This window comes from Canis lupus, chromosome 7 (assembly GCF_048164855.1).
Source record: "Canis lupus baileyi chromosome 7, mCanLup2.hap1, whole genome shotgun sequence".
In the NCBI taxonomy this organism is placed as follows: Eukaryota; Metazoa; Chordata; class Mammalia; order Carnivora; family Canidae; genus Canis; species Canis lupus.
Window position 1 is genome coordinate 5,052,642 of NC_132844.1, and position 21,616 is coordinate 5,074,257.

The window sequence follows — 21,616 nt, forward strand, 5'->3', positions numbered from 1 at the left end:
TAGAAAATAACTATCAAGTATCAATTTCCTAAAATCACAAAAATTGTAGATGTCTAGTATTTGGGTCATGTATACTGTTTAAAAAATACATCAACAGAAAACTTCCTGAATGTCACTAGACAATGGATTAAGCAAACTTTTATTGAAGCTTAAATTGTGATACAGAAATACATTTCAATTAAGTCCAACACCATGAAGAGAGAAATTATGGCACCAAAATTTTCCCTCCTCTATCATACACACTAGGATTAATTTCAATTACTATTTAATCTAGCTTTAATTTTTCTAGGCTTTATTCCATACAAATTTGTGCAGTTTTTCAACATTAGATAGAAATCTTAAATCTGTTAGAAAAAAAAAAAAATCAGACCTCAAGCCAACAAATGTCATCAAATCTACTGGGACACTGTTCAAGAACAAAATCCACTTTGAGCATTGGTCCTCAAAACAGTACCGAAACATTAGGTACCGTGTGCTAATTACAGAATCAAACTGATCCATTTGACTGAAAGTTTCTTAAATGAAACCTCAAATCAACATGCTTAAAATAAAAGTCAAAATTTGTGTTCCAACCACTTGATTTCAAACCAAGTAGATTTTATGTTTAGAAACACTAAAAAAGTGTTTCATTAATAAATACGGAAGGAACAAAAACATCACTGCATCAATCCAGAAAGAATCAAAAAACTGTGAGGACAAGAATATAAAAAATTTAGTCAACTTTGCTGTTTCTCAGCTGCTTAAATCTCAGTATTTGCAAATATAGCTAAAAGATGCAAACTCCTAAAAGCCTGTATTTCTAGTCATTTCCCACTGACCAGTTTGGAATTTGTGTCTTCTTGATAGCATTCTGCTTCACTGTGTATGTCAGAATAACCTGAACAGTTCTCATTCTGGGAAGTTTCACTTGATGCTATGAATTCATGGTGAAAGGAACACCAGGAAGAGAAAAGATTAAAGTTAGAACACTATCATAATGCGTCACAAAGTCAAAGAACTTTAAGCCACAAGATGGCAAAGACAGACTCCATTTTCAACCAGTTTATGTTAAGTTGTGAATGAAAATGGTTGGAGATAGCTGCTAAAGTAAAATGTGAATCATCTGAGCTGACTTATTAAATCCTGTAAATATAACCTTTATCTTAATTTCCTTGCTAACAAACTTAGTGATAAAAATTTTTTTCTAAAAAAATTTTTTTTTCTTCTACAACTACTTAGCAAATTACAAAAGGCATGGTACTCGTGAGAAGCTAATCTCATTTAATGGGAACACACAATGGCGTAGCGTCTGGAACAGTTCTCCCAGTATACCCTAATGTAGATTTTTAAGGGTCTTCCTTCCTAATCAACAGGTTTATTTTTGTCACTATCTCCCAAAAGAGCCCATGTCAATATGAAAGGAGGCCAAACTCCCTTGACCTTAAGAGAAAATTAAGCCCAGGGTCCACTCTCCCTTCCCCCTCCCGGGTGTAAGATTAGTATAAACCCACAGTGTTAACAGTGTATTGCTTTATTGAGGGGGGGTTGGGAGGCAAGACACCATGGTGAGGAACAAAATCAAATAAAGGAAGTACAAGTACAGGAAGCAATAATGTTAAAATAGTAATACACAAAATGGATAACTGCAATCATTTTCTTAAGAGGACTTGACTTGTGGAAGATAAACTTTAATTGCTGTTGCAAAAAACATCTGTATGAAGTAGAAACTGGTTTCAGTAATATTAGTAGAGAATATGTTCTAGAAAGTGGAGGTAACTGGATGTAAAATCCTGGCAGCAATTTAATAGAACAGTCCCAGATGATTAGGCTGAGGCCAACACCTAATGAGGACGAAAGCCTTGTCTGTGGGGAATTTTGGATGATACCTGGAGAAATATTACACTGTGCATAAACCAAATTGAATTGTTTTCACAAGTGTTGTAAAGTTTCATATAGTAAAAGGTTTTTTCTACATGCACTTCAATTTCACAGCAAGAGTGGCATAGGATACCTAAACACAGAAGAGAGCATTCATGCAAGATATCTAACTCCTTGATATAATAATGCATACAATTCAAAATGATTACACTATCATTACATCTAGGGCTTTCTGCAGCTACAAGGTGGTGGTTATGGAAAGCATGGCCCCCGATATCAATATCTAAAAAGCAGCCACCACCTCCTTCTATGTGTGTTCTCTTTTTGCGTTTTTTCTTCATTTTTATTAATCAACTCTGCTGTTGTTGCTGCTTCTTAGCAAAACTGGTAAAAACAAAATTGTAATCATTGAACATAGCGCTCTGGCAATCCAGACGTTTAAAGCCTTCAATCTTCTGGGGTGAAGAAAGCACTGTGCGACATTTAGAACTCTGGGGAGAAATTTAAATTAAGCATTAGTACTTATAATCTGAAGAAGTTATTTTCAAACAGTCAATAAATATTTAAGACCACTGTCTGAACAAACATGGCATTTGAATGTTTTAGCTGTCTCATGGGTAGATGAGTAGGACATCCTATGTTGTTCCCCTCCCATCTGCCCATCTAAACAGGAAAAAAAAACTCATTGATTGGGCTAGATATAAATCAAGGACCAAGTCTAAACAAAGATAGAAAGCATCTCTTCTACTCATAACCTCAACAGCAATACTTCTAGATATCTGACATATGCCACCTTAGAATACGTATTATGACACGATTCACTATTCTCATTTCCTATGTAAGACTTTATTGAGAATAAGACAATTTACCTGATTTACAAACAGGGTGGTCACAAATTTCCCTGGCTTGAAGACTTCAACAACTTTCCTGATCAGGTCATCATAGGAGGTCTGACTTAAGTTTGTTTCAAAGCTAACATAAGAAAATTCTGGTTCTGGAGTGATGTGAATAGTCCAATAAGTTCCCTTAAAGAAATAGTTTTAGGTTAATAATGGAAAGGTACACTTAAATATTTAATAATTATTAAGGAAAATATCACTTACATCCGATTTCATTCCATTCATCGAATACCCACAAGGATTGAACAGTGTGGCATCAATGACAGAACCTGGTATCAGGTCACGAATTCCACTCTCCTGGGAAAGGAAAGACAGATTACATACAAATTTGAAAAATAAACTGAGAAGGAGTTAAAATACTTAGTGCTCAGGAAGAATCTAGAACTATTCTTTTTTTTTTTTTTTTTTTAAGATTTTATTTATTTACTTCTAAGAGACACAGAGAAGAGAGGCAGAGACACAGGCAGAGGGAGAAGCAGGCTCCCTGCGGGGAGCCCGATGCAGGGCTAGATCCTGGAATTCTGGCAAAGGCATATGCTTAACCGCCAAGCCACCCAAATCTAGAACTATTCTTGAAAATGCTTACACGAGTGACATCCTTTGCAGTAACACCATCTTTCATGTAGAACTGGTCCATAACTGCTGGGTCAAGCTCACTCATCAGAATTTCCAGGGTTTGATCTGGCTGACTGATTACCCGAGTCTCTGGGAAATCCAAAGTATACAAGTACCTATACAAAAATAAAAAGTAGTTTCTAAAAATGACAAATGGCAATTTAAAATAAATCCTGTAACGACCAAAAACAAAACCAAACCAAAAGGAAACACACACACAGAATGATAAAACTATGTCCAACATACCAACAGTCAGAATTCATACGTCCCATACAATATGCTGCTCCATCTGTTGAGGGAGAACATAAAATAACTTTAACAGCTCCATTTAATAGATAGCTTTGCCCCCACTGTTCCAATGGTTAGGGTGATAGATAGCACTTGCCTCCTATTAGACATGTCATCAGTAAAGGGAAGTGAGTTCACAAGTAGGCAGGATGCCCCCTGTCATCCCTTAAAAAAATATTTTACTAAAAATATTTTACTGTCATCTAGAGATATACTTCAGCTACAGTGAGTGAGTCTGAGTGTTGAGAAAACTATGGTTCACTCTTCCCTAAAACTCCACTAAAGAAATAGAATTTGACCACCCATTTGTCTACATTCCCAATTTAAGTACATGCCATTTTATGTAATGTTCTTTTCCATATTGTTGTCCCAAAGACCCACTCAACATAGTAAATTAACTAGGAGATATTTACACTACATTATACTCAGCACCGATACAGCCTTGCATAATTTCATATTAGTAGATAAGAATAGGATAGAAATTGGACTTTCTTTTCAATCATGCCTGTGATGGAGGGGTGGGAATCTTAAATCATGCCTGGGAGTGCTTTTGTGCCAAGTTAGTAAAATCACCCTAGGTTTTCAGCCACATCTAGGGTATAACGGTGTTAGATTAGATAACCTTTAAGTTCTCTGACCTTGAAGCTCAAAAAGGAAGGTCTATAAATAAAAGCTTAGTAAATGGAAGAAAATCTTGCCAGTTTGTTTGAAGTGACACTATGATCTCACTGTGCTGATCATTTTTAAGCCAGCTCAATTCCTAAATAGAATGCCAGGCCAGAATTTTTTTTCTTTCTTTTTAAAATATTTTATTTATTTACTTATGAGAGACACACACAGAGAGAGAGGCAGAGACACAGGCAGAGGGAGAAGCAGGCTCCATGCAGGGAGCCTGATGTGCGATCCAGGTCTGGGTCTCCAGGATCACACCCTGGGCTGAAGGTAGCGCTAAAACCGCTGAGCCACCGGGGCTGCCCAGGCCAGAGTTTCTTAACACAGACCAGCATCTTAGCATGGATGTATGAAGGCACTATGCATTTTTCTGGACAAAGGGAACAAAGTCTTCATAATCACTAAGTAAGATATAAATTAGAGCAACTGGTAAGACAAAGATGTCTCCCTCTGGCAAGTGATCAATTCATTTTCTTTTTCCATCTTTTCAACAACATTGACCTGGTGTGCACACACACTCTAAATTTGTAATCAACTTTTACTGATAACTCTTAACTATATAATGCACCATACCATATTTGGATACATATGCTTTCACATATATAAAAAGATCTCTGAAAGGACATAAGGAAATGGGTTTCAATTCTATTTAAACTTACTTGGGAAAATTGCATTAAGAAATTCTATTTCTTCCTGGAAATTCCGGTGTGGGTACCCTTGGTGAGAAGGCTTCATGAAATTCTTACGAGAATAAAAGAAGCTCTGAAAAAGATAACTTCACATGAACATAGAATTCTATTACCTTTCCTAGTCAACTATTTTCTGCATATACGTATCAAAATCAAATCTGTTTTTTTCCCCAATGAAATTTAACATATTTCCCATTTAATATGTTTAAAAGGTAAGTGGTCTTTTGCTGGCCAATAAATAAAAAATGGCCACTTTGTTAGAGCAAGGTTTCAGACCAACATCCGTGAGAAAGGGTTACACTTTGTTTAAGCTGTGGAGAAGAATCTCAAGAAACCATGAAGAACGTAGACCACATACATCCCTTGAGTTTCTGGAAACTTAAAAATTACTCAACCTACTCATGATAGGTCATAGCAACTGTAGAGACAAGGTACTTTATTTCTGGAACAGTAGTTTCAGATCCGAAGCAACAATATTTGAGAGCATGTATGCATTTAGTTTCAAGAGTCAGTGATTATCCACAACTAAGCAGTTAAGTATAGAAAATTTATTTACTAGGCAAATGCATATTACAGAGCCCTAACATTTGCCTGGGGGGAAAAAGATAAAATGTCTGATTACTTACTTGAATTGAGTCAAACCCACTGTAATCCCTAGCAAGTTTCAACAGGGGAACCAGTGCTTTCAGCAAGAGGGTGGTACCACATGTCTTCAAAATGAAACGTCTCTTGGAGACAAACATGCTACTCTCACTGCATTTGGAAAAAGTCACAATGTTATAAGGATGTTTAATGTATTACTGAGATGCAATTAAATCTATTACTAGATTATCTACAATATAAAATCTACTAACTTTCACTGTCAAGATCAAGGATGCGAAGCCAAAAGGACACACTAACTACTGTATTCCTTTCTATTATACAGAAATCATTTTAAAACTTCCAGAACCCACAGAAAGGCCTTGAATTAAGTATAAAGCATATTAGCTCATTACACAAACCTCCTCCTATTTCTAAGCCTTCCTCCTCACTTCACCTATCTTAGGATATTCACTAAAAATCATACTTTACTTCAGCTGTACCACCCACTCGGACATACATTTCTGCAAACATCCAATTAGGTAATAAGCTCTTTTAGGAAAGGAATTTGTTTTTATTCATTATATTCCCAAGGCCTGGCACACACTAAGCATTTGATAAACATCTGTATATGTAACCAGGCACTTTGTTCAATCCAGTAGCCACAAGGTTCATTATAATATGTATAATTGCTTTTGTTGAATAAATTAGCTTTGTACCTAATAAGCATGCTGAATGGCTTTCTTTCATATATAACAATTGTATTTATACAGAGAAGCCAATTTTCACTTTGAAGTTCTGATATTGAGAGGCATATACTAAAAAAGACCTATCTGGGGCTGAGAATAAAGGTATAATACTATTCTACTACTCTCTTTTACAGCTACTTCCTGCTAACTAACTAAGGAGGTAAAGATAGCAATCATCTTGAAGAGCTATTATTAGTATTAGGAGAGACTTCAAAACATACCACATAGGGATATCTAAAATAAACATTTTATTTTATACTATTATTTCTCAAAATAAAGTAAAAATGATTACACTACTAAGATCCAGAGGAACAATTCGCTATTCCATGTAAAGTAGGATTCAGACTGAAACTAGGTAGCTAACATTTGTTTTTGCAGAACTCACCTGAGTACATAAGCTTCCTGCTTGTCAGTTTTTGTCACACTTATGATTGAACATTGCACATCCTTCAGAAGTATGTCCCACTCAGATCTATTATTTAACAAAAAGGGATGATTAAGTCGTAATAGTACTTGCCTACTTGAGTAAAAATTACAAAGCTCTTAAACTTGAGTGTTCTAACACAATTTAAACCATGTATATTTGTTGTCACATTCTTGTTCCAGCTTCTGAGTAACATTTTTATTTCAAAAACCTATCTATACTGACATATCCAGAGTAACAAAGAGCAAACTTGAAAAGGAAATTAAAAGCCATTTACAATTTACTCAGGAAAAAAAAAAAAAAAAGACAAAATGAATTAAGACTTGCAGAGGAAGTTTAAAAGGCCCTTTCTTTTTTTTTTTAATTTTTTTATTTATTTATGATAGTCACAGAGAGAGAGAGAGAGAGGCAGAGACACAGGCAGAGGGAGAAGCAGGCTCCATGCACCGGGAGCCCGATGTGGGATTCGATCCTGGGTCTCCAGGATCGCGCCCTGGGCCAAAGGCAGGTGCCAAACCGCTGCGCCACCCAGGGATCCCTAAAAGGCCCTTAAACCAAGGAAAATCTTTACCTTTCACCCACAAGCAAGTGAAGATATTAAGTAAAAATGAGATTTTTTCTTTTGCCTATCAGTCTTAGATTTTCAATCTTAACTGGAGGAATTACAATTTAAAAAGCATTATTTCCTTCACTGATTGGCAAAAAGATCTAAAGGCCTGTTAGTATAAAGCTAGAGCTCTCATACTGTTTAGATACTATTTTCCATCAAATTAGCAGCTAATCATACCTAGTGGGGTCTAGAATTATCAGAAACTTGAAACATGGTTTTTGTTGGCAATTCAACATCAAGATTTTGGGCAACATTATACAACTCTTTAACAGGTTCAAAAATATGCCCATTCCAACAAGTGAAAAGTCTGTAGTATAAGGCAATAGACTAAAATGGAAGTCAAGGGATCCCTGGGTGGCGCAGCGGTTTGGCGCCTGCCTTTGGCCCAGGGCGCGATCCTGGAGACCCGGGATCGAATCCCACTTCGGGCTCCCGGTGCATGGAGCCTGCTTCTCCCTCTGCCTGTGTCTCTGCGCCCCCCCCCACCTATCATAAGTAAATAAAAAAAAAATTAAAAAAAAAAGGAAGTCAAATGGGCATAACAAAAGAAATTAGTTTTAATTTTATCTGATTGAGACCTAAGAAGTGCTTCCTCTTTAGTGTGTCCACTATAAACAGAAATATTTATGAAACAATTCCACATGACAAGCTTATAATTACCAAATTAAAGGCTTGAAATATTTTTAAGGCTCTTAATGTTTGACAGGTCATTCCTGTATACCCAAGAAAATAGCACATTATGGTTAGTTTTCTTATCCTGTTAAGACTCTGTAGAAGAAATCCTCAACAGCACAGCCAGCACAAAACCAGGTATGTTTTAGTCTTTTGTATTAAAAATCAAGCACAGGGGCGCCTGGCTGGCTCAGTTGGGAGAGCATCCAACTCTTGATCTCGGGGGGCTATGAATTTGAGCCACATATTGGGTATAGAGATTACTTAAAAAACAAAACCAAACCACCCACAAGCATAGTGCCAGTCAATCCTGTTAGCATTTTGTGCCTGTTTCATCATTTTCTAAAAAAAATGTTTACTGGCCCAACAGGCAATTATATGACCTATCACAGAAGGCAGTAATTCCTAAGTTGGATAAATTTGTTAAATTGAACAGTACTGAGACTTACCTGAAAAAAAAAAAAAAAAAAACTCAATTGTTAGGCTTGCTAATGATTATAGAGCCTATCTGCCTGTAACTTTAACCAAGGATTTTTTTAAGTTTATTTTTATTTTTCAGAGGTGGGGGATCTCAAGCAGACTCTCTGCTGACAGTGGAGCCTGACATAGGGCTCCATCTCACAACTCTGAGATCATGACCTGAGCCAAAATCAAGAGTCAGACACTCAAATGACTGAGCCACCCAGGTGCTTTGGCCAAGCAATGTTTATTAAGTGCTAACAATTAGCTTTCTTTTAAAAGGGTGCTGATGACTGTTTACATAAAGAAAAAGAAAAATACACATTAGACTGGGCCACATCTTTGCAGTTTGTTTCAAATTTTTCAAATGGTACAATTTGTTGTTGACATTTCTTACAATTAAAATATCTCTGTGCTTGGTTTCTTTATATCTGGTGGGCAATAAAACCTACTTCATATAACTGATTAAGTTATATAATGCATACATAATGTACCTACTCAATGGTAAAAATTCAAGCACCGAATATACAGGTAAATAATAATAATACCCACTATAAGCATTAAGTAAAATTCTGCAGCACACAGGTCTCTCTTTAGAGCTTACTTAATTCAGATCTTACCTTAAAAAAAAAAAATCAGATCTTACCTAATGACTTCCCACTAGAATTCAGCACTCTTGCAAATAAATATTCTCTTCCACTCACTGGACACGCTACCTTTCCAGTTACAGTCACTTATTCATGCAGACTCCCTCAGTCCGTTTCACTGAGATAGCTGACATACACTGCTGCATGTAAGTTTAAGGTGTACAGCCTAAGGGTTTGATTTACTCATTTGTGAAATGATTACCACAAAAGGTTTAGTTAGGATCCATCGTCTCATATATACAATAAAAAGAGAAGGCAGAAAAAAATAATCTTTCCACTACGAGAACTCTTAGGGTTTATTCTCTTAACTTTCATGTATCATACAGCAGTGTTAACAACAGTATATTACGACTTGAATCATGTTCCGTAATGTTTTCTTTCTTGTATAACTTTGTTTTTCTCTGGATTTAAAAGCTGTCTGCTTTTTCATTTGCTTTGGTTTTCTATGCATTAACTTATCCTCAGATGTTCCCCCAACTGTTTCAACATTTCTTTTGAGTGATTCTTGGCCAAGATTAGGGTACTAAGACTTGGCTAGTCAAAAAGTCTATATACACATGGATGGGGCTTGTTTACTGTTAGCCTCCATAAAGGCCATGTGGGGGTTTCACTGGGAAACTCCCTATTAGTATTTCTTTTTTTAATTTAATTTAATTTATTTATGATAGGCACACAGTGAGAGAGAGAGAGAGGCAGAGACATAGGCAGAGGGAGAAGCAGGATCCATGCACCGGGAGCCCGACGTGGGATTCGATCCCGGGTCTCCAGGATCGCGCCCTGGGCCAAAGGCAGGCGCTAAACTGCTGCGCCACCCAGGGATCCCCTATTAGTATTTCTTTTAAAGTTCTTTCCTAGGCAGGTCAGATCATCCAAATATTCCATTCTCTTGCCTGGTGAGCATGAGGAATTCTGGTAGGCAAAAGAGGGTAAAGCGCTAATGATCTCTCATTCTAAGTTTTTATTCCTTATTTTCAGTAATAGTCACTTTATAGTCACTTTAACCCTCTCAACAGTACTTAGTCCTCATTTCAGAGAGATCTTTTTTTACTCCCAGAGAATAAACTATTATCTAATCTTCAGATCTCCTGGCATCTCCTTTCTCATCTGACTCAGATTTGATTTGATTTTATTTTTTTGAGATTTCTTATTTATTCACAAGAGACACACAACACACACACAGAGGAAGAGACACAGGCAGAGGGAGAAGCAGGCCCCATGCAGGGAGCCTGATGTGGGACTCGATCCTGGGATTTCAGTATCATGCCCTGGACTGAAGGCAGGCACCAAATGGCCGAGCCACCCAGAGATCCCCTGACTCAGATTTTATAATATAAAGACAATGAATCAGAAGAACAGTTGAAATAAATAAAGGTAACCAGCTCTACCCCCATTTTCTGTATTGTCACATGGGGGCTTTTCCACCAACCACTTTCTATAAACAGGACACCATAAACTTAACCATATCAAGCCCCATGAGAGTGAAAAAAGAGAGCGTTGTAATTATGCTGAGACACACATGTAAACCTTGTTCTGCATACTGGTGTAATGGACTTCACCCTACCCACAACCCCTGCCCTAAGCACCCTTCTTCTAGCTCAAGTCACCTCACTATATTCCCACCAGACCAGATCAAATATTAAAGTTTTTTTTTTTTTTTAAGATTTATTTATTCATTCAGAGAGAGCGAAGAGAGAGGCAGAGACACAGTCGGAGGGAGAAGCAGGCTCCATGCATGAAGCCCGATGTGGGACTCGATCCCGGGTCTCCAGGATCACACCCCAGGCTGCAGGTGGCGCTAAACCGCTGCACCACGGGGGCTGCCCAAATATGAAAGTTCTTTAAAAAATCTTATTTATTTATTCATGAGAAACACAGAGAGAGGCAGAGACACAAGCAGAGGGAGAAGCAGGCTCCCTGAGGGGAGAGCCCGATGTGGAACTCGATCCCGGGACCCCAGGATCACAACCTGAGCCAAAGGCTGATGTTTAACTGTTGAGCCACCCAGGCGTCCCAGCCTTAAACTTTTTAAATCTAAAATTGTTACATGCTCCTTTATTGTTTGTCACTGTAGCTTTGCGCAGTGGCAGTATCGTAGCCAATGAGGTTTATCCGAGGCGCGATTATTGCTATTGTTTGTCACTGTAATAGTTCAAGTATTTCGAAGGCAAGTTCTTGAAAAGATAAACTCCTTTAACAGAATTATCTTGTTAACAAACTTGATTATATATTCCACTTGAAATGCCATCTCATTTTAATCTACATAAATGGAGCTTACTTGTTTCACTGCCAAATAACTTAGTTATAAGAATCCATTTATTATAATGAACCTAGATGTGATTTATTTTCCCTGAAACACACTGTCTGGATCTGCTGATGCAGACATGTTTAATTTTTTTTGTTTGAACAGAACCCGAGAGACCTGTGGGGCACTTGCTGCCCCCAATCTTTTTTCTGTGTTGTTCAGAATGGGTAATTCCTACTGATCTATCTTCATATTCATTCACTCTTCTGTCCATTTCCGTTCTACTAGAGCCCACCCTGGAAACTTTTTTTTTCAAGATTTTATTTATTCATGAGAGATCCTAAACAGGAAAAATATGGAACGCTTCACGAATTTGCATGTCATCCTTGCGCAGGGGCCATGCTAATCTCTGTATCGTTCCAACTTTAGTATATGTGCTGCTGAAGTGAGCACTCACCCAGGAAACTTCTTATTCCAGTAGTTATTTTCCTGTTGCATTTTAAAGTTCCATTTTCTATTTCTCTAAGACTTTGTCTTTTCCTTTTAAGCGAACTCACTCTTCTTATAGAATGTTTATGACAGCTGTTTCTAAAGCTTGATTTGCATCCCCTTGAGGCTATATAGTCTTTTTCCTTTGAGGGATGCTGAGAATTTTCCTGGTCATTCGTAAGTTGAGCAATTTACAACTGCATCCTGAGCATTTTGTTCATGTTACATAATTTTATTTTTATTTTTTTTATTTTTGTTTTTTAGTTTTGTTAAATGTTACATAATTTTAAATCTTGTTTCAATCCTATGGAGCATTTTGATTTTACAAATTGTTTTAGCAGGCAACTGAAACTGTTAAGCTCAGTTTTCAAGTTTTTATTCAGCTTCTCTGGGTTATGTTATGGTTTCACATTTTAGTTACAAAAGCCCTTGTCATGGTGCTCAGATCTGCCCTGCTTTCGTGTCACCCAGTGACCAGACTGGGACTGGGGAGGTGATCTATCAGTTTTCCAGACCTCTGACATACTGTTTAAGATCAGAGATGTATACAGGAGCAGCTGAGTGGGGTTTATATAAATCTTTACGGGATCACTTTCTTCACCGCTCTCTCCTCCCCATAATCTTGTTGACCAGATTCAGGGTGGGGGGCCCAATTCTTGGTCCTCTGGGTAGGAAGCCAAGGTTTTAGTTTGTTCACCTGCAGCAGGCTGCCTAGGACTATCTGTCCCTCTGGGGCCAAACAGGTAAACGACAAAAGGGAAAAGAGGAATAGAGATATCCTTGATGTTCTTCACTCTGGTCAAAAAGGGGTCCCTCCTGCACCTGGAGTTTTAGGCATCTGTCTGGCCACAAGTGTGGACACAGGACTGCCAGTGTTATCGGTAGAACATATACACAAAAAGCAAAGCAATAAAAAAAAAAAAATTTAAAAAAGGATTTTCCCTACTCTCTCTGACCGGAAGGCGCCAGAAAGGCCCAGCCCCCTTCCTTCTCTGTAGACCAGAAATAGAGGACCTCTCTTGGAACTCTTTTTGTCTGTACCTAGTGTGCAGTTACCAGTTTCTGGCAGCTTTTCAGACCACCCCAAGAGATAATGAAAAGAAAAGAACAGAACAGAAGAAATCACAGTTGTTTCAGTGGTATTTTGAATTATGGTTTCCTTCCTCAATTCACCTGCTAACATTTAATTTTCAAAGTCCTCACTGTTCCATGCATTCTGTCCAAGGTTTTTAGTAAATACAAGAGACAGTTGTAGAGTGTGCTTATTCCATCTTGAGGAAAATCAAAATGCTCTTACACTCATTCACCATTAATTAAGAAATTTTGCAACAAACTCTTCCTCACCTAATAAAAACCCTCTAGCATTTTTTCAGTCATGGTATGTGAGAATGCTGTTGCTTTAAAACACCTTAAAACATAGCTGAGTAAACAACCAAAAAGACAATCTTGAGAGCTAACAGGCTCAAAAAAAGAAACCAAGGGCACGATGTAAAAGAAAATGGAAAAAGTCAATACAATGCTATACATGTATATAAAGAGAAAGGTGAAAAACCCGACACCAAAAACAGCTGAGAATTTTAGCCAATTATTTTATCACGTTTCTCCCAGGAAAATAAGCCTTGTTTTGTAAATAAAGGTTTACTGGATCCTAGCCACACCCAGGTCACAGTAAGTGCCCCCCAAAATAGGATACTCTTTACTATTAACAGTACATGGATCGAATAAACTTAGATCACCACGCGGGAATTGCAAAGCATTAATGGTTATTTTACTATATTTGAAATTCTCTTAAAGAATCTGTGTTTTAATAAAAACAAAAGTTGGGGGCATTTACAAGGGCAAAGATTGCACTAAAACGACAGACTTCTGAAGGTTATCTGATCAAACAAAACCCAAAAGGGACAACTGACTACATTTTAAAATGTAGTATGTAAAAAGTAAATGCCACAGGTCAAATGACCTTCTACAACAAAAAGTGCCAGGACTACAAATTGGGAGAAAAAGCCATCCAGCGCGTGCTGGGAAAACCGAATGTCCACACAAAAGAATGAGGTTGGATCCTTACCTTACACCATCTACAAAAATTGATAGGTTAAAAACCAAAACCAAGACCTAAAACTACAAAAGTCCTAGAAAACATAGGGGAAAGCCTCAGGACACCGGATATGGCAATGCTTTCTTGGATATGACACAAAAGCACAGGCGGCAAAGGCCAAAGTAGACAAATGAGACAATATCAAACTTAACTTCATAGGAAAGTACTCAACAGAGTGAAAAGACAATACAGGAGAAAATACTTGCAAATCATATAGGTGATAAAAGGTAAACTTCCAGAATATATAAGGAACTTCCCTAAGAGTAAAAACCTAATGGTGCGTGCTTGGCTGGCTTAGTTGGTGGAGTGTGCAACTCTCGACATGGGATTGTGAGTTTGAGCCTCACGTTGGATACAGAGATTATTTAAAAATCTTGAAAATAACTAAGTGATGCAGCCATTACAGAAAAACAGTATGGATGTTCCTCAAAACCTTAAAGATAGAACTACCATCTGACTGATCTAGTTATCCCACTTCTGGGTACAGTTCTAAAAAATTCAAAACAAGGTCTGGCAGATGTATGTGCACACCCACACTGTTGTTCACAACCGACAGGAGATGGAAGCAACCTCAATGCCCATCAAAGGATTAACAGATAAATAAAATGTGGTATGTACATAAAACGGATAAATCTTGAGGACCTTATGCTATGTGAAATAAGCCAATCATGGAAGGACAAATACTGTATGACTCCATTTAGGAAGCACTCACACTCCTATGAAGTATCTAAAGTAGTCAAAATCCTAAAAGAAGATGGTTACCAAGGATGGGGAAGAGGAGAGGGGAAATTAATGGCTTTAGTTTCAGTTTTGCAAGATGAAAAAGTTCTAGAGAACTGTTGCACAAACAATGTGAATATACTTACAATACTGCCCACTTAAAAATGGCAAACTAAGATGTTTTTAAATCACAATCTTATAAAGTAAACGTCTGAGGGAACAGAATGTTGCTGGCAGGTGGAAGAAACCCATTAAGCAGAGTATCACTCTCATCACCCAGAGTTGGAGCCTAACCTCAGATCCAGTAGGTCAGATATGCTGCAGATGGTGCCTAAAAATTTGCATTTTAAAGGCCTCCTTGTGAATAAAAACTGGTTTCAGGTTTACCAAGTAATTCATCCAAAAAGTCACACAACTATGTGAAGTTTCCCTGAGCTGCGACCTTAGGTAACAGCCTAATTTTAGTGACTCTCCCCTTACCACATTACATTCAGGCCTCTATACCTTACCCAAGGTTATTAGTCTTTGGGCCAACATCATCCTAAAATAGATAGATTACTCTCTATCAAAGCTGAGATTGACCAGAAGTTAAATTCTGAGTATACCCTTCCCTTGAGTTAGGGGCAATTAGTTCAGATATCCAGAAAAATAAAAGCCTTCCCCTTTTGTTCAAAAAAATCAACTGAAAATACACAGTGCTAATTTTAATTACAGTATTAAATTCTCTCTCTCAAGCTTTAAAATTTAAATCACTATTAGTATAATTACTGCTACATTCAGTTGATTATTACTTTCAACACGTACAAAGAAAGGGTGGTTTGGGGACAACAGTTCAAAGTCTTTCAAAACTTTTGTGAAGAATGTAACAAGAAGCTTAATTCAATAAGAAGCTTTGCTACTTCAAAACATTTACACTAAAAGGTTTCTTGGCAAAGGGCTGTCAATTTCTTCAATGTAAAATTACTGATCCCACTACTCCTTAGGGCTTTTTCCAATGTCAACAGTATAGATTCTAGTTTTTAGTTTCATGTTAACTGTGCAAATAATACACCTCTAACCATCCTATAGTTAATATTTACTCTCTTCACCTCCACTACAATTTCCCATCTGAACCCACCTCATTACTAAGAATAAAAGCTCAAGGTTATGAATTCAAAAGCAATAATCTTTCTTCCCAGCAAAAATTTTTATTTTCTAACAGACTTCCTCCCCATAACTGCCATTTCCTATAACATAAAAGGCTTTTGTTTGGTCCAGCAACCCTAAGACATTTTAATATATGATCACTGATTTCTATTCACATCCTTTTGAAATCTGAAAAAACTGCTAGAGAACCTGTAGTTTACCACCCCCCCTTCCTTTTACATTAACTTCAAGCAATGTGTGAATTAAGTCAGTTTTAGAACGTCACCTACTCCTTTATTCATCTGGATATACTGGACTGGTGCTTTTCTTCAATATACTGTTAACCAGTTTTCTTCAACCGGAGTCAGTGAAGATTTTCCACTCTCCATTGATTTATTTTTACTTTTTTAGAGAGGGACAGAGAGAATCTGGCTCAATCTCACAACCCAAGAACAAAAACGGGTGCCTGGGTGGCTTGGTCGGGTAAGTGACTGACTCTCAATTTCAGCTCAGGTCCCAATCTCAGGGTTGAGATCAAGCCCCCATTGTGCATGGAGCCTGCTTAAGATTCCCTCTTTCCCTAGGGCACCTGGTGGCTCAATCGGTTAAGTATCTGACTTAAGACAAGGCCGTGGTCTTGGGGTTCTGGGGAATTGAGCCCCGTGTTGGGCTGTGCACCTGGCAGGAGTCCGCTGGTCCCTCTCCCTTTCTTCCCAATAAATAAAATCTTAGGGAAAAAAAAAAAAAATCTCCCTCTGCCCCTCCCCCAAGCGCTCTCAAAACAACAACAAAAACAACTATATAATGTACCCATTGTCTCTCTTGAGAAGTTAGAAAAAGATTCTGTGTTCTGTAATATGATTAGATTACACTTAAGGTACTACCAAACAGCCTACTGGAGAGTGGGAAATGTTTAACAAACAAGTTCTAGATTGACTTGGGAGTTAAAGCTTGGAAAGAGGAGCCAATTTTGCTTCAAGTGCACTGAATTCCCTCATACTGTATTAAAAATAAAATTCCAGATGGAATGCTGATCTAAACATGAAAAGCAAAAGAAATTTAGGAGGAGGGGATCCCTGGGTGGCGCAGCGGTTTAGCGCCTGCCTTTGGCCCAGGGCACGATCCTGGAGACCCGGGATCGAGTCCCACGTCGGGCTCCCGGTGCATGGAGCCTGCTTCTCCCTCTGCCTGTGTCTCTGCCTCTCTCTCTCTCCCTATGTCTATCATAAATAAATAAATAAATAAATAAATAAATAAATAAATAAATAAATCTTAAAAAAAAAGAAATTTAGGAGGAAAAAAAGAACATCTTCATTAATCTCAAATAAGCAGAGGTATCGTCAATAGGATGCAAAACTGCTAATCAGAGGCAGCTGGCTGACTCAATGGGTAGAGTATGAAACTCCTCATCTCTTAAATTCAACCCCATGTTGCATATGTAGGTCATTAAAAAAATTAAAAACCTGCTAAGCATTAAAATGGAAAATATAGATAAATTGGAATACACTAAAACTGTGTGCTTCTGGGGCACCTGGGTTGCTTAAGTGTCTGCCTTCAGCTCAGGTCATGATCCCAGAGCCCTAAAAATGGAGCACCCGCGCCCCCACCTCCTTGTTGGGCTCCCGGCTCAGTGGGGAGTCTGCTTGTCTCTCTCCCTCTGCCCCTCCCCACCACTCGTGGGTACTCAAATATATTCTAAAAATCTTAAAAACAGGGATCCCTGGGTGGCGCAGCGGTTTGGCGCCTGCCTTTGGCCCAGGGCGCGATCCTGGAGACCCCGGATCGAATCCCACGTCGGGCTCCCGGTGCATGGGGCCTGCTTCTCCCTCTGCCTGTGTCTCTGCCTCTCTCTCTCTCTCTCTGTGACTATCATAAATAAATTTAAAAAAAAAAATTAAAAAAAAAAATCTTAAAAACAAGAACAAAAACCCTACGCACTTCTGTTAAGAGACCACAGAGTGAAAGGGGATGCTATGGAGGGTACAAGAGATCTGTAACACATCCCCAATACAGGTCTCCTACAAACAGAAGGCATTCCAAAAGAATAGGCAGCATTTCACAAACGGCAAGTACAGATAGGAAAGAATGCTCAACTCCCATTAGTCTGAGGAGATGTACATACTATTTTACACCCACAAGAGCTAAAATTAAAAAGATAATACCCAGTGTTGGATGAAGATACGGAGCAGCTAGCACCCTCATGCTGGATACACGCACACCTTAGGGCTTAACTCTTCTCCGAGGTGTGTAACAGAAAAGCATACTTATTGTTCACTAAATGACATCTGTTCACAGCAATATATTTGTATTAGCAAAGTGGAATCTACTCAAAATACCCACTAACAATACGGCGAGAAAACTGGTACATGGACATTAAACCCTACACAAAACGTCAAACGTAAGGCTGACCAAGAGGCCTCGAGTGACGATGCATACTAAATGATTCCACATTATTTAAAGTTCAAAACCAGGTGTAGAAGTGGGGAGGAGAGGGTACAATAGTAACTGGAAAACAGCGCAAGAGGGCATTTTCCTAGAACATCTATGATCTCTTTAATATCTAGCATCTATAGGAAGACCCTGTAGGATATTTGTGCCTTCTCACTGTTAATCCTTTCCATGTCCTTAGGTATTTTTTAATTCAGTCGGTTAATGCCTTCTTCCAATTCTGCCTTTATTTGCATTTTAATGGAATTACTGAGTGGGGATATGGAAGCTTTTACATTTTTATCATTAAAAAATAAAGCCACTAAAGATAGGTAACAGAAAAATATACTGTAACAATACAAACTAAAACTCCCCAGTGACACAATCTCTATTTAAATAAAAATACATCAAACTGTACGACACCCTTTACCGTGTAGCCTTTTAGACTACAACCTGACAATTTCTTCTCCAGCCCCGTTAGCTTTAGAAAGGGGAAGGGAGAAAATACACACACTTCATCCTCACAACCCAAAGAAGATAGGCACACCATGGTCTTCATTTTAGCAACGAGGAGATATCAAGCAGCAGTTATTAAAGGCTGTCTGAATTCAAATTTGGATATTCCAAGGCAATGCACTTAAACCATTTCATTATGATCACTCTTCTAGGTTATAATCCTTCTCTGGGGCCCACAACGCCCAACTCCTCAAGAAACCCGAAGCAAAGGGTCCCTGTGGCCAGGCCATTGATTTTAGGGGATTTACCTAAAGCGTTGACAATTTTTCACTTATTTTTATCTTCTAGTATATAACCTAACCGAGCATCCTTGACACATCAGAGAGAAGTTGTTCCTACAGAGGTGGCCAACGGGCTTCAGTTAAATGAACAAGAGTTTTCAGCTCTTACCTGCTCCATGCACAAAAACTGAAATGTGATATAAACCCTCAAAATAGTGATTTAACGGGCGCTTAGTGTCTATAAAACGTTCTGGCACTAAATCGCGAACAAATCGGAACATTCTGCCCTCGAAGGTCCAACTTTTGTCATCGTTTTAAGAGCCACAGTGATTTCAGGGGCCGAAAGTACAAAGGAAAAGTGGTAAGTGGTGCTCGGACGCCGACAGGCGGGCGGGCGGGCGGGCGGGCGACCCTTTTAGCAGCCTTTCTCCCCTCTCCTTACATCCAGAACGGCTCAAGCTTCTATCGTGGCATTTGTGCCCTAAGAACTTGGGAGGAACAGCCGTCCTTCCTTTATTGACGACGTGTGCCCACGCATACAACAAAACGCGCCGAAGCGGGGCAGGGCAGAGCCCCCGCCGTCCGCCCGCGGCCCGCTCGGCAGCGCCCGCCGGCTCGGCCCCGCCGCAGCCCCGCCGCCGGGGAGCCCCCCTTTGTGCGCTGGCGGAGCGCGAGGAAGGGCTCCCCGGGGGCTCCCCGCGCCGCCGCCGCCCGCCGCCCGCCGCCCGCAGGGGTCCCGCGGCACGTGTCCGCCGCGCTCCCCCGCTCCGGCCGCGGCTGCTTTTTGTCGGGGACGGCGGCGAGCGCAGCCCGCATTCCTGAGCCGCCCATTGGCCGCCGCCCCGGGGCCCGGCTCTCGGGCGGGCCCGGGCGCCCATTGGCCGCCGCCCCGACGAGGCGGCCGCGCCGGCTCCTCCGCACTCGTGCGCCGAGAGGCGAGGGGCGGCAGCGGGCCGAGCGCCGCGGGCAGGCCCGGCCCGGGGACCACCTCCGGGCGACCTCTCCGCGGTGCCCCCGCGGAGGGCCCTGCCCGCGCGCCGATGCCCTAACAGGTTACACGGCCGAGGCCGCCCCGGAAAGGGTTTGGTGCAGAGCACGTTACGGGGCGGCGGCGGGGCCCGGCCCTGCGCAGCGCCTCCCGGGCGCCACACGCTGCCGGCGCCGACCGCGGGCGGGAGGCCTGCGCGCCAGACCCGCAGCGCGCGGGGAACACCCGGCCCGGGCCCGCGCCCGCGCCGCCCTCCGCGCCCCCCTCCGCGCCGCCCCCCCGCGGGCACGCCCCAACCGAGCCGGCCGGGGCGCCACACCTGCCGGGGCCCCGGGCCGCCCTGCACGCCGCGGGGGACGTTACCTGAGCACGCGGCGCGCCGGCCTGCCTCCCCCCTCCCTCCCCTCCCCCCCGGGCCGCGCCGGGCCCAGCAACGGCGGCGGGAGGAGCCGGCCCCGGCCCCGGCCCCGGGTGGACGCGGCCCCCCCACTCCCCGGGCCCCGCACGGCCACCCCGCCCGGCCCCGCCCGCCGACCTGCGCGCCCCCACCTGCCCGCCTCCGAGGCCGCGCCAGCCCCCGCGCACCCACCTGGGGATGGTGCGAAGGTCTCCAGATCCTTGGTTGGCGTCGGGCTGCTGCCTGGAGAACCACACCTCCAGCAGCTTCTCGGTCCCTTCGAAAAAATGTGCAGCTTCCATCACCGTGAGACTAGCGAACAACCAACAACCACAGAAAATCAACTAAAATTAAATTTCTTCTCCCGCCGCCGCCGCCGCCGCTGCGGATTGTTCCAGCTGTTACTAAAGTTCAGGTTCCTTTTTTTTTTGCTATAATTTTATATTAACTTTTTTTTTAAAAAAAAAGGATTAATAAAATTTTCCCGGCTTTTTCTTTTTTTTGTGTGTGTGTGTGTGAGCGAAAGTTGAACGTGAGTCTGTTGGAAATAGAGGCAGATACAGTTCAGTTTTCTTGTAGTCCGCTGTTTCCCCGTTAGAGAGAGTAGAGCGAGCGCTAGCTAATGTCGCCGGCCATACTGTGGAAGCGAGGGCGCTGCGTGAGCGCCGCCTTTATATACCCCGTCTCCCCCGAAAGGCCAGGAAGTGACGCAACGTCCCGCCCCCGAGGCTCATTGCTGCCGCCGCCTGTCAATCAGCAGCTACGGAGTTGCGGCTGGCTGGCGGCCCGCCTGCCCCCGAGCGCGGGGAGCTGCCCGCCGCGCTGCGGTTCGGGCTCGCGCCGGCCCCTGGGCGGGAGACGGCGCTGTGGGGTCCGGTTGGGGATTAGGAGCCTGGGGTCGATGCGGAATGGGTGGGGAGAGGGCGAAGGGGGGTGAGGGGAGGCTGCGCCGCGCTGCCCTAAACAACCGGTTTGCAGGGAACATGGGTGGGTCCTCCGGGAGGGCCGGCGGGGCTCGGCGGGGGCGGTGGCCGCTGCTGGGTGGCGGGGTGCTCCTGCTCCCGTGCAGCTCCCCGCGGCCGCTGAGCCCCCGGCCGCTGTCTGAAGTGCGTTCCCCCCGCGGCGAAGGGAGCCGCGCGTTTGCAACTCCACGTTCGCCCGTGGCGCGCGTGCTGCCGGGGGTCGCGTTTGGAGGCGGCTGAATTCTGCTGCTCGTGCCTTAGCCGATGTGCTTCC

The 21,616-nt window shown here is 41.7% G+C and overlaps 1 protein-coding gene and 2 non-coding genes across 5 annotated transcripts; 1 reads left to right on the top strand and 2 right to left on the bottom strand.

Moving 5' to 3' along the window:
• Positions 1-123: 123 nt before the first annotated feature.
• AMD1 (adenosylmethionine decarboxylase 1) lies at positions 124-21,034 on the bottom strand. 3 transcript variants are annotated; one of them, XM_072831785.1, is made up of 9 exons: positions 20,573-21,034; positions 6,734-6,820; positions 5,647-5,773; positions 4,991-5,093; positions 3,618-3,660; positions 3,343-3,487; positions 2,961-3,053; positions 2,727-2,882; positions 124-2,348 (listed from the first exon to the last, which is right to left on the bottom strand). In XM_072831785.1, the coding sequence occupies exons 1-9, from the start codon at positions 20,680-20,682 to the stop codon at positions 2,208-2,210; spliced, it is 1,005 nt and encodes a 334-aa protein (XP_072687886.1). In that variant the 5' UTR covers positions 20,683-21,034; the 3' UTR covers positions 124-2,207. The 3 variants fall into 3 exon arrangements, with proteins under 3 accessions (XP_072687886.1, XP_072687888.1, XP_072687887.1); XM_072831787.1 differs by lacking the exon at positions 20,573-21,034 and adding an exon at positions 19,438-19,573; XM_072831786.1 differs by lacking the exon at positions 20,573-21,034 and adding an exon at positions 19,165-19,387.
• On the top strand, positions 11,230-11,364 carry LOC140637461 (U4 spliceosomal RNA). Its single transcript, XR_012034570.1, has one exon. It is a non-coding gene; the product is annotated as a U4 spliceosomal RNA (small nuclear RNA).
• Positions 11,752-11,855, bottom strand: LOC140637480 (U6 spliceosomal RNA). The gene has a single exon (XR_012034581.1). It is a non-coding gene; the product is annotated as a U6 spliceosomal RNA (small nuclear RNA).
• Positions 21,035-21,616: the final 582 nt, after the last annotated feature.